A 13,447-nucleotide genomic window follows, 5' to 3' on the forward strand; every position below is an offset into this window, starting at 1 on the left:
CCAGCATAGTTCTTCTAAGGACATTGGTCTAAAGTAGCTTTAGGAAGCTGCTCATCCACTTTCGCCAACTTAGATTCTGCTTCTTAAGCAATCTGAGGTCCTTCCAAGGAGCCAGATTCCCCTGTGGAAATACTTTTCTAGTTCCTTTATTACTGCAAGGGCCCCACTAGGCTGGCCTTACTGCTGAGCTTATGTCTTAGCCACAGCTACCCAAGGGGATAGAAGTATCTTCTTCTCTCTCTCCCTCTCTGTGCAATTACGGGGTAATGAAGCAGCTTGTTAGGAATGCAGGACTCAGCCAGAGCAGAATCTAGGCACTCATGTCTTCATTCCTGGGGAAGAAGAATGGTAGCTATCCAGGGCATTTTCAAGATGAGTTGTGACCTAACATAACACTTCATTTTAAAGGATGTTTTCTAGCTCTTGATGTTTCCCTCCTCTGCAACTATAGGCGAGGCCAGCTCTGTGATCAGGGTTAAAGGGGGAAGTCAGCTCCAATTTTGAGCTCGTGAGGACTAGGAGGTTTTTCTTTTTCTTTTTTCTTTTTGCCAGTCCTGGGACTTGAACTCAAGGTCTGGGCACTGTCCTTGGACACATTTTGCTCAAGGCTAGTACTCTGCCACTTGAGACACAGTGCCGCTTCCAGCCTTTGCTGTGTATGTGGTACCAAGGGATCGGACCCAGGGCTTTGGGCATGTTAGGCAAGCACTCTATCATTAGGCTATGCTCCTAGCCCTAGAGGGTTATTCTGGAAGTGAGACATCTCATACACCTGCATGCAAAAGAGAGAAGCAAGGAAGTGAGCAGAAATACATTCACTCAGGACACTGTTCCAGTCTCATGGAACTTGTAGTCTAGGACTGTCAAAAGTAACTGTTATTGGGTAATATTCAACTACAAACTAGAGTGCTGTTCAATAGGTGTTTGTTGTCCATGTATGTGAGATCATCTCTGTGGCTTTGTGGGTCCTGGCTGAGTTTACTCACATGTCTACAGGAGTCTAGGCTGGCACGAATGGATAAGTCTACCCTGCTTCTCCTACCTCTCTTCACATACCTCTCTTCTTCCAACCCCTTGACCTAGGCAGGGAGCCGATGATGATGGCAGAATTACAAGGCAGCCAGTAGAAATAGCACAGGGCTTCACATGGTTCCTTCTACACCATTTCATTGGCCAAAGTGACTCAGAGGCAGCGGGAGTCATGATGACCTTTTCTAGTAAAAAAAAAAAAAGTTAAAGTTTTATAGCAAAAGACACAGCTACAGGAAAGGGAACTGAGGCTCTCATTACAGTTGATAACACAAACACAATTGAGATGGAAACCCTCCTGGATGTGTTCTATAGGGAATGGAGAGTGTGCTGTGATGGGGAACATGAGTTGTGTAGACTGCTTCTCTTGGAAGCAGTGGCAGAGAAGCGGACTTAGCACATTCTATACAATATGTATTCAGATGAATGAATGAGTGAGTGAATGAATGGATTAGCAAGAGCCCCAGGTTTGGACATAGTCTCTTGGATCCATAGTCTTTGCACTAGACACAAGGTCTTGAGCGAGTCCCAGGACCTCTTGATTTCTTATTCATTCATGAAAAGAGAAGTTGGGTGAAGATTTATTCTCAAAGCAGATTTTATGAATTTCAAGTGTGTATGTGGGGTAGGTACCAAGCCCAGGATACCAATTGGACTTGAATATTTAGAATAGGAGAAAAGTTTTAGGTGGTTTTTAAAAAATTTACATTAAAACAATCATTAATATGTTATGAAATAGAATGCAAAATGTGCATGCATTTTTTAAGATTGGAAGATGAGATATCAAAGACATTTTATGCTTGGTTGTGGCAGGTTCAGCTCTGCCCTCGGACTTCTGGGAGAGCTGGCTGCCGAGCTCTCCTGCCGTTTGGCCTAATTTAGTGGGAAAGTTTGAGAAGCAAGAAATCAGAGAATATTTGCTACCCCTTCAAGTTTCTCTGCATGGGCTGAGGTCACACTCTTAGCAAAATAGCGGGCAAGGTAGTAGATGTGTTGAGTAGATCCCAAATTCTTTTTTTTTTTTTTTTTTTTTACTTTTTTACAGTATTAGGATTTGAACTCAGGGCCTCACACTTGCTCAGCTCACTTGCTCAGTTGGTGCTCTACCACTTGAGTCATGCCTCTAGCCTTACTTTTATTTTGAAGATGGAGTTTTCTTCCTGGGCTGGCTTTGAACTGTGATCCTCCAGTCACATACCAGGAACTTCTAGCCTGGGGAGGAAATGAAGACTTGGAGTGAGCAGAGTTGCTCTGGGGCAGTTAGCTGCCCCAGATCAGATCAAGTGAGTAACCTAGACTGGAAAGCCCTATCTAGCAACTAGAGCTGTTCACTTTTATATGCTTGTGTGACCTCACTGTGCCTCAACTCCAGACATGTGCTCTCTTCCAGTATGTATCTACTTCCTCTCTAAATCAGGAGTCTGCCAGTGCTCTTCTGCAATCCGTGGACCCACTAGGAAATTCTCTTGTGTTATAGAAAAGGGCCACAGTTCTGAGGTTCTGCAAGAGTGTCTGTGGCCGTTATCAGCTCTTAGCAGGTGGAAGTTGCTCTTATTGATTTTGTGACCAGAATTCAGAGGTAACAGCCGCTTCACAGGGCCCACTTGCAAGTTAAATGATATCAAAGCTAGCATTTATTTGGACAGTGAGTGACATGTTTAAGTCGTTTATGATAATCTGTTACTAAACAGGGTCAGACACCATCGTAGTTCCTTAATGTCAATAGTTTAAGCAGATGATAAACTTTTTTTTGGTCTTGGGACTGGAGCTTTGGGCCTGGGCACTGTCCCTGAGCTCTTCAGCTCAAGGCTACCACCCTGACTTTGGTGCCCAGGCTGGCTTTGAACCGCGGTTCTCAGATCTTAGCCTCCTGAGTAGCTAGGATTACAGGTGTGAGCCACTGCACCTGGCTCATGACAAACCTTTTATGTAGAGTAGGCAGCAGGATTTCCTCTGTCGAATTCTATCTCCCAGCTTGACTGTTAGAAAAAAAAGACTTTCATGGGGAGTATTTAATGAAAATAGAAGGGTCAGAGATAAGAACAAGAGACCTTAGACCCTTGCCCGACATATAAATGCTCAATAAATACTAACCGCTGTTATCATCATCATCATCTTCTTCACTATGATTTCTATCACCTCCATCATCATCACCACCTTTATCATCATCACTACCAATACATCAACATCATCACCACCATCTCAGTCACCAGCACCACCAATATCCATACCATCCTTACCACTATCATCACCTTCATCATCACCAGCATTACTGTCACGACCGTCCACGCCATCTCTATCTCCATCCTCCTCGCCATCACCGCCATGACTGTTGTCATTCTCTTCACCCCACAGCACATCCACGCTCTTCAAGCTATCTGTCAGTATTGTCTAGTACAGAGGCTTCTTAGCAGGACATTTCCTGAAAGTGTGCAGAACCACTGTTATTCCCCCACCAGCCTTTCTGCCCTCTCCAAGTCTTGTCATGCACCCCTCCTGGGCTCTCTGGGGAACATTAGGAGACATTCCAGGCGTGGGCAGGATAGAGAGTTGACGTGTGCCCCCTCAGCATCTTCTAGGAGAGGGCTAACCAACAACAGTGTAGTTATGGCTCAGCCCAAGTAAAGGTCTGTTCCAGTGGGGAAGGCTCTGTGCCAGACTGTGACCAATGGAATGACGGGTAGATGAAATGACATCGACACCCAGAGGGCGCTTCCTCATGTAATCAACTTTTCTTGTGTGCTTTTCGAGAAATGGGGAAAGGGAGAGTGGAATGGGTATGGGTGGTGGCACTGCATTCCTGAATGTTAAATCTGAACACAACCCTCCAGTTCCCAGGAAGGCAGTTGAAGTGGCCAAGGGTTTTCTCAGCCAGAGTACCTGGGGACAGGAAACTGAGTTGCATCTTCCTCCATCATCTGCTTTGCCTTCCATCAGAAAGCCTGTGATTGCATTCTCACACGAATTTACCTGTTCCATTTCATGCTTCCTTCTCTTGGTTACGCTTGCGCAATAAAATGCAATGCACAACAAAATGAAATCAAAACTCTCCTCTATTTTGTCTGTGTGCTGTCTGCCATATTTCTTTGCCACATGTCTTGCATGTCACTGCTTTGCTTCCTGATATCAGGGGTAGGTGGGGCATGGAAGGGAGGGGCTAGATCTCCAAGCTCAAGCTCCAGGTTTGGCTGTCTGATGAGGAGGAGGTATTTAAAGCTTCCAGCTTAGAGTATCTTCATCCAGTCTAGCCAATGGCCATGTGCCCAGAAGAAAGAACCATCCCAGGTAAGGTAAGTGAAGAAAGATAGTGGCCACTTTTCTGTCCATCCTGGAAAAGAGAAGGTGCTGGAGGAGAATAGGATGGGGAAAAGAGAGGAGGAGTAAATGGAAGGTGCACAGAGCTGGGGGGAGAGTAGGAAAAAGCAAGTCCAGTCATAATCTATACAATCCTGGTCTGGTTGTATCAGCTCCGTGACTGCCTTATTGTAAAGTGAACTTATAGGAGAGTTTACCATCACTTCTAAAGGAATGGGTTTTAAGCTAGAGTTAGGAGGCACTGCTCTGATACCTCTGTTTTTGCTTCTTGACAAAGCCTAGCTTCACTCTTCTTTTTTTTTATTGTCGGGTTAATGTATACAGGGGTTACAGTTGCATTCATCAGGTAGTAGATATATTACTTCTCACACGTTGATACCCTTTCTCATGGTAAAGCCTAGCTTCTCCCGTGGGTAGGTATTCTCTGTTCACTTCTAGACTCCCAATCCCCTATGGGCAACAGGTTGCCAACATGGCTCAGTAGAAACAGCAGGGACTTTTGAATCACACTGATCTGGGCTTAGGATCTTATTTAGTCATGGATTAAGTCTTCAATTGATGGGTAACCAACGGTCCCAGAGAACAAATGCATGTTAGCGCCTGATTGTCCAAGATGAGACAACCACCATGGTACCTTAGTCCATTGAAACTATGCCGGCAAAGTGGCATTCACTTGTGGTAGCTGAAGACTGAGAGGTTCATGGCAAAGGCACCAACAGATGAAGAGCATGCTGGTCTCTGACAGCACCTTCTCACTGTGCCCTCCCTGCACTCTCTGGGGTCTTTTATGTCGGGGTATGAGTCCCTTTCCTACTCGCCTTTCAAAGGCCCTTCTCCAATCGTCACCTTGGGCTGGGGAGAGGACTTGACACATGAATGTGGAGAGAATCTTCAGATCACACATGGTGCCAGGTCCCAAATAAGGGTCTCCCCATCTGAGGGATCAGCCAGGGTAGCTGTACCCTCACCTGGAAGCTCTTGGGAGGACCCTTTTCTAGGCTAATTCAGGCTCCTGGTAAGATGGGGGCCCTTATAGGATGGATATTTGGGGGCGGGGTGGGACTGGAAGTAACTTCTTGTCCAGATATGCTGATCCATTCAGCCATGCAGATCCTGGACTTTTAGTCTCTCTCTCACTCTTGCCACCAGTCTTAGCTACTGGAGCATGAGTTTTTCACCTATGTAGGATAGACATAATGGGAGTGACTTGCCTCACTGAGTGACTGGTGGTGGGGAGGGAGGCGCATGCAGTCCTCCATGATTAGGAGTAAATTGTTCAAGCCCAGGGACTTCTGGTGGCTAAGTTCTCACTGTGTCTGAGTGTTCATAATGTAATAATTAACCAGCCCAGGTCCTGGTCCTGGGTTCTGGTTCCTAACCTGTCTCCTGGAGCCATAACTCAAGCTCTTGTTCTAGAATAGGATCTTGTTTGAATTTCCGAGAACCAGTGGGAGAAAATGAAGACATTTCTGTCCCCTTCCAGTCCCACCCAGCCATCAGCCCTCTGAGCTTCCCTAGCCTTTCTTTTCCTCAAAGCTGCTCTCAGTGGCATCTGACCTGCTCTCTTCAGGTTGGGCCAACTCACCTGGGTGATTTGGAGACAAGAACCTCACACCACAGAAGACAGTATCCCCTGCTCAGGGCTGAGGCAGCCATCTTCAGTTGCAGGGCAGTTTTGCGGGTGGAGAGAAGGTGGCAGTGGGAATCCCTCTCAGCAGGAATCCACATGGCTCACTGAGGTCATTTTTAATTCTCTCTTGGATATTGCGCTTGGACAATTGTCCTTGAGGACCACCAGCCACTCCTGCTCATGACTTCTGTCCTTGCCAGGCATTCATCTGGCAGCAATAGGCCTTTGGAAGTAACCCAGATGGATGCGCCTCTGTGCTCTGTAAAGGGAATAGGTCCTCCCTGGAAATGTTTGCTTTCATTTACTTTGTCTCTGCATGGACAAGCCTTCATGCTCCTTGAGCTAAATATGTGCCATTACCATGCTATCCCCACCCTGTCCTGCATCTGGGGACTGAGAGGCTTCCCCTTTACTCTACTACCTCCTCCAGCCTTTTTGCGCCTGCCTCCCCTTCCTACCTACCTGACAGGCTTGTCGTGGTGGGGTCTGGGTGGCCTCAGTTAGATGTTTCCAGACCTGAGCCTGGGGGCCACTGGTGCAGAAGTTGTGGGCCTGGGGTGACTGGCCTGAGGGATGATGGAGGATCTGTCTGTCTGCACTGCAGTGCCTGGGAACTGGGAGAAGGATGGTTTCTGCTCTGGGACATGACTGTACTGCTTTGGGGACACACAGGTTCCATACAGCAGGCCTCCAGGTGTCCTTGTCATTGTCACAGGAGGCAGAGAGAACAGGCCCACACCCTAGCCATCAGAAGGGGGCTGAATGAACTGAGGGTGGTTTGGGACCCCCGCCCCCCACAACTCACGGCTGAGCTCTCTCTTTCCTTCCCTACAGCCAGGCCAGCAAATGGCTCCCAGCCCCCACCTGGCTGTGTACACAGGGACCTGCGTGCCTCCCTCTCCTTCGGGCCCCTTCTCCCCCTCCTGCCGCTCTCCTCGGAGGCCTTTCCCCTCACCTAGCCGCTTCATCAGACGGCCCAGCACTGCCGTCTGCCCCTCGCCCATTCGAATGGCCTTGGAGAGCTCATCGGGCTTGGAGCCAAAAGGGGAGGCCAGTTGGTCTGGTGCCCGTTGTGAGAGCAGCGAGACCGCGGTGGATTGCCCTGGGTCCCTCGGCCAGCCCAGTGCCCCTCCCAAGGCCCGCCCGGCCCTGTCCTTCAGCAGGTTTCTGAGGCGAGGTTGCTTGGCTTCTCCGGTCTTCGCCAGGCTCTCACCCAAGTGCCCAGCTGTGTCCCACGGGAAGGTGCAGCCCCTGGGGGACGTGGGCCAGCAGCTGCCGAGGCTGAAACCCAAGAAGGTAGCAAAGTAAGAAGAAGGGGCTTGCACTGTGCTTGTGCTGACCGTGGAGCTGCGGGTGTAGACCAGGCCCTGTGGCAGCAATGTGGCCTGGAGGGGTGGGGATGGGGGAATGAGGAGGGTCAGAAAGAGGCTGCTCACAGCCCTGGGTCCCAGGAATGTTTCCCTCCCTCTTACCGACAAGAAGTCCCAGAGGGCTTCTTCAAAAATTAAAAAGCGAATTAGTTAACATTAATTTGGTAGATATTCTCCCACTTGGGCCAACACCTCCAGCCCTTTTGGCTTCAGCTTTGGTTACTTGTTCCAGCAAGATCCAGGCTGGACTGCCATCCTCCTACTTACAAATCTCATGAAGTTGCTTCTTATTTGTTGAGATGGGGTGGGAAGGGTGGGGTCTCAATAACTATCCAGACTGGTCTTGAACCATGATCTTCCTGGTTTCTGCTTCCCAAGAAGCTAGGATTCCAGGTGTAAGTCACTGCACCCACCTGGCACCAGTGTTCTTTTTAAAATTGACTTCTTTTCCTGTCCACATTCTTCCTTATACTCTGTTCCATGCCAAGGATATGAGTTTAGTAAAGCCCTGCATTTGTGAAGGGCAGAAGATCTATGGCCATAGTGGGATGCACAGGTGATGAGATTCCGGGGTATGACACCCCTACCTTAGGTGGCTTGCATTCCTCCAGCCCCTGTCCCCAAGGGGACCTGGCCACTCCCTCTACCTCCCACAGGCATCCTCACCTAGAGCTCTGTGTTGGCAATGATATCCAAAAAATGGAAATGCTCTCCTGCCTCTCCCCCAAGCAAAAGGAAGCGTGTTTGGAGTAGTGGTCTCCTTTAGGGATCCCCTGAGACAAGGGTGGCACAAACCCTTTGGGGGAATGCTCCCTGGTGTTGGCTAGTCTTCTTGAGACTCCTGGGGACCATGGGGGAATTAGCGCCTCTGCCTCTTTTGTCATTTGTACTCTTTTGTGCCTGAAGCTTTTTCCAGATCAAAATGGATGTGCCTACGGAGAGTGGCCCCTGTCTAATGGACTCGGATGACACTGGGACTGGAGAATCTGGTGACAGGGCCACAGAAAACGAGGTCATCTGTCCCTGGGAGAGCCTGGAGGAGGGAAAGGCTGGCTGAGCCAGGGCTCCAGATCAACAGCGTCTTCCTGGCAGACAATGCCAGATGCAGCCATGGAGCACACTTGTTCTCAAACCAAAGAGTGCATTAGAATGAAAGGCTGGAGAGATGGGGGGAAATGTCCTCTGGCTGGCTCCCAAAGGCGGCCCCCTTCCCTTGTCATGACATCCCCTTCTGTGGCCAAAAAGGCATGTGGGCCAGAAGATGTCCCTGCCTTAATACCAATAAAACAATAACCTGGAAGAATTTCTGGGACTGGAATGTTAGCATGTGCCCAATTCTATGAGTTATTCATGAACAATAATAGTTTACGAAGTCATCTCATGTTTTCTTCAGTTTTGTGGACAAGGGGACATTGAATACCTTCCAACAGCCTCCCCTGATCTCTCTGTCTAAATTGGTTGAGACATAATGCTTTCATGAACTCTGCTTCAGGGGCTACTACCACAGGAAGTAGAAAAGCACACCTCTGGAATGCCAGATTCTCTAAAAGTAGGCGTCACAAAGGGTTGTGTTGGGGATAGCAATTATAAGGGTTAAGGGATGGGAGCTGAAGAAAGGAGAGAGAGACTTCCACCCTGGTGGAGGGCCTGACCTTCAGGGAAGGAGGGGAGGGTGGAAGGAGTTTCAGAGACAACACAGTTCCAAGAATTTGGGCCATGGCATCCTTGAGTAGAAGTCATTGGCAAAGGAGTCTTGCGGGTTCTGGGAATGGCCCTAACTGTAGCATGTCACTGTTTGGACACCTCTTCCTGCTCCCCCAGAGGAAAGACTGGCTTTTCAGGTCTAGATTCTGTGCTGTAGCACTGGGTCATTAGTGTATCTTCTCCTCACAGGAGGATCTGGGGGCCCATTTTCTCATCCACGGAACCAGGCCAGTAGGTACTTCTGGAGAGTTGAGCCTTGGCTGCCCACCTCTTCTCCAGCTACTCATCTGAAGAAGACCTGCTGGGGGGCCCAGTGCTGTGCTAGCCTGGGGAGGTGGGCTGTGATCATGATATTTTGCCCCAGGGATTTATCTCATGGTTGATGAACCTTTACCCCTAGGGGATACCAGGCAATGCTCGGAGACAGTTTTGAAGGTCAAGATGGGGGGGGGTATGGAGCTGCTGCTGGCATCTGGGAGGGAGGCTACTCAACTTCCTACAAAGCACAGAACCCTCACAATGAAAGATAGCTCAATGAAAATAGGTGAAGGATCACTGATAAACCCTGGACAAGCTTGAGTTGCAGATGGTTCATACTTAGCTATTTAGGAGGTGGACATCTGAGCATTGCAGTTTACAAACCAGGCAGAAAATTCTATGAGAAGCTTATCTCCAATTAACCAGCAAAAAGCCAGAAGTAGAGGTGTGGCTCAAGTAATAGAGTGCCAGCCTTGAACAAAAAAGCTAGCTGAGAGCATGAGGTTCTAAGTTCAAGCCCCAGCACTGACGCGTGCGCGCACGCGCGCGCGCGCGCACACACACACACACACACACACACTTGGATTGGAGATTACACATTTCACCAATGTCCTGACATTGTCTCACAGGTTCCAATTGTGATTGGATTTGACCAGTGGGTTGAAATCAATTGCTATATGGTGAATAAAACAGTTTTTAAGTTGTGAGAAGAAACTGGGCATCATGAGGCATGCTTATAATCCCAACTACTGCAGAAGTCCTTGTTCTAGGAGATGGGAGGCTCAAGGTCTGAGACTAGCCTGTGTGAAGTTACCTTGAGACCCTATCTGAAAAATAAACTCAATGGAAAACAGCATAAGTGGTAGAACGTTTACCTAGCAGGTTCAAGGCCCTGGCTTTAAAACTCATACTGCAGAAAAAAAAAATGGGGCGTGGGGGGAGAAAGTTGAACATAAAGTCTTCAAGGGAAAACTGCTAAACCAGTTATGACATTCCTTTCCTCACCCCTCAACTACAAAAGGATTTAATTAGTAGATAAGGGCTTTTCACTTGCTTTGCCTTCGGACAGTTTATCTCCTTCAGGTTACAAGTTCTGGAACTGACGAATCACCTCTTTGCCCACTTATGAAAATGAATGATGGATGAGTGTATGATCAAACCCTGGACTTGCGGAAGTCTTCCGGGTAACTTACGAGGTTCAGTACTTCAAGATCGTCACTCACTATGGCTTTTGCCAGCTCTAGTTCACAGGGCTAAGGAAACTTTTCTTTCAGGAAGGAAGAAGAATAGTTTGAGTCTTTCTTGGAACGTGTTGGTTAGTTCCTTCAAGTGCCTTTATATGCAAAACTGGTTGGAAAATGAGATTAAAGTTGAGGGCAATTCACATTGTTGGACTACTACCTTCCAGTGTGCCCCAAAATAAGGGGAAGAAGGCCTGGATTTGAATACTAGTGTTTATGAAGCTCCATTTCTACACCCTAAAAGAACTAATGCCACCCAGGTCTTCAGTATCAGTGATAGAAGACTCCAGAATGTACTGGTCAGATGGAGTAAAATCCAGGCTAAAGTGAAATAATAAATAGATCCCAGAAAGACATGACTCAAATCAGTTGTTCTATGTTACCCCGTTGCTTAAAGACAGGAGGCCCGTGCAGTATCAGGAGAGTCAAAGGAAGGAAGGGAATGCAGGGAACACTACTCAAAAATATTTATTGATATTATAAAGGTGATGTCCAGAGACGGCAGGAAAAGAGAACATTTCTTTTCGGACAATGTCACCCCTTCTTTCTCTCCCTCCAAGTTTTTCCCTTCCATCTCCACCCACAAGTTGAATAGAACATTTTCAATACAGTGTTGAGGGCGTGAGGGCCACTGCTCCATTTGTTCACCCTTGTCCCTACATTTCTGTGCCTCCCCTTAAGATACTCCCTAAGACATATATATATATATGTATATATATGTATATATATATATATATATATATATGAAGGAACACACAGATCAAAGGGAAAAGAAAACAAAAGCTGCAAAAAAAAGTGGGGGAAAGAAAAGAAAGAAAAAAACCCTCTTGTTTTCATTTCAATAACTTTTATTTTGAATGAAGGGAACACTGCATTCAAAACTCTTGTTGGGCCGGGAGTTTGGCCTAGTGGTAGAGTGCTTGCCTAGTATGCATGAAGCCCAGGGTACCGCATACATAGAAAAAAGCCAGAAGTGGTGCTGTAGTTCAAGTAGTAGAGCTCTAGCCTTGAGAAAGCCCAAGGGCAGTGCTCAGGCCTTAAGTTCAAGGTCCAAGACTGGCAAACAAACCCCCCCCCCCAAACTCTTGTTTATGTGCCAGTCCCGGGGCTTGAACTTGGGGCCTAGGCACTGTCCCTTAACTTCTTTTTTTCAGGGCTAGCACTCTACCCCTTGAGCCACAGAGTTACTTCCAGCTTTTTCTGTTCATGAGGTAATGAGGAATTGAGCCCAGGGCTTCATGCATGCTAGCCACATAAAACTCTTGTTGTTCCACCCATTCTCTGGTTCCAGCAATGCTGATTCTTTTACTTGAACACTAGAATCTGAGAATCTTGACAGAGTCTAATCAAGAGAGGCTCCCTAGGAGTGACCCCCTAGAATTGGACCCTCTCTCCTTCCTTCCCTCCCTTCCTTCCTTCTCACTAGTGGGAAGTGAATTCAGGTCCTTTCTAATATGATTTTAATATCAAGGCCAAATTAAGAGCCCCTACCCTGGAGTCAGGCTTGAAGCTGGCTTATCACCTTCAAGTTCTTATCCATGCTCAGGAAGAAATGATTGGGAAGACAATTGCTTCTTGAATTCACAACTCAGAAGCAAATTGCATTATTGCCACTCATATTCTATGGGTCGGCCCTTCATCACATGGCCAGACTTACCTGTAAAGGAGGCTGGAACATGGAATCTTAATTTAAGTCAGTTTCTGCTTGGCTAAACTTCTAGGATGATAGGGAGGATGAGAATAAGTGGCCACTTGTCTCCCCACACCAGAACTGCTACCCTGTCTTGAGAAGTAGAAAGCTATGAGGGAGACAAGGTTAATACAACAGAGGGGGCAAGGGGAGGCAGGAGGACTGGTTAGGTTTTGTTTGGCCAAATATCTGTTAAATGCCTAAAAAACAATGCAGCTAGGCGCTGTCCTTTTGTTGGGTGGCTATTTGCTTTTTCAGACTGAATATGTGCCAGAGGATGCCCAAGTGGGAGGCTAAGGACTATAGCTCATTTCCTATTGTCACTCTGAGGCAAGCCAGGGGACTTGGATCTGTGAGTCTCTGGTGCAGAACAGGGGATAGGGTATGAGAGTCCTGGACAATGCCTTTCCAGCCTGGGACAGACAGCACTTCCATTGCCTCTTCTGTGAACCAGGATGACAGCCTATAGAATGAATGACAGGAAATCCTTCCCTTGGCCTATAAGGGGCAAAGCTTCCCATGCCCAGTGGATGGGTTCCATCTGCCCGTAGAGCCCAGCATTGCATTTCGTAAAGGTTAGCTAGCTACCTACTGTGTGTATTCTCAGCTTTCACATCACAGCACAAGGGGAGGCGGAAAGAATCTTATCTTCAAATCCCACTTGCATTTACTGCAGGCTGACGAATGTAATCACTGTCCTTTTCATGGCAAGTTACAAGGAGAGCAAGTTTTTCCAGGGGCCTTGGGGTGGTTTGTCCCTTTGCCCCCTCTAGGGAGAGGACCTTTTGGGGTGACTATGAATTCATTGAGCCTGAGAAAAGACTGTACTAGGAAAGAGGCAAAGCATTATGAAAGAGTCTGAGATGACCAAGTAGTGGGGGGGGGGGAGGATGTCAGAGCACCTAGCAGAGGCACTGGGGAGGATGAGGAGAGCAGGGGCTGTTGACTCTGCCCAGAGCCAGACTGGCCTGTCTCCTGATTCTTCACCAGAAGAGGGAGTCTGAGGCTCACAGATCTCCACCATGCACTTTAAGTTGTTCTCAGGTTTTCATACACATGATGTCATCATGAGCAGCCGTGCTCATTCCTCTGGATCTTCCCAGGTCAGCAATTAACGAGAGGAATTGCTGGGTTTAAGATTTGCACCTATTTTAATGTGAGTCCACCAGGCTAAGTTAGATTGCTTCCAACAATGGATGTGCAAGGGAAA

The 13,447-nt window shown here is 47.7% G+C and overlaps 1 protein-coding gene across 2 annotated transcripts in view; it reads left to right on the plus strand.

Moving 5' to 3' along the window:
* Positions 1-8,667, plus strand: part of Rgs9 (regulator of G protein signaling 9) — a 65,401-nt gene extending 56,734 nt beyond the window's left edge. Inside the window, exons 18-19 of one of the 2 annotated variants that reach the window (XM_090349873.1) lie at positions 6,809-7,278; positions 8,251-8,667. In XM_090349873.1, the coding sequence (XP_090205999.1) occupies positions 6,809-7,278; positions 8,251-8,401 (621 nt within the window). In that variant the 3' untranslated portion in view covers positions 8,402-8,667. The remainder of the gene's footprint in view (positions 1-6,808; positions 7,279-8,250) is intronic. The other variant, XM_090349874.1, reaches the window with a different exon arrangement.
* Positions 8,668-13,447: the final 4,780 nt, after the last annotated feature.

The sequence above is a fragment of the Megascapheus bottae genome, chromosome 17, assembly GCF_031878675.1.
Source record: "Megascapheus bottae isolate mThoBot1 chromosome 17, mThoBot2.hap1, whole genome shotgun sequence".
In the NCBI taxonomy this organism is placed as follows: domain Eukaryota; kingdom Metazoa; phylum Chordata; class Mammalia; order Rodentia; family Geomyidae; genus Megascapheus; species Megascapheus bottae.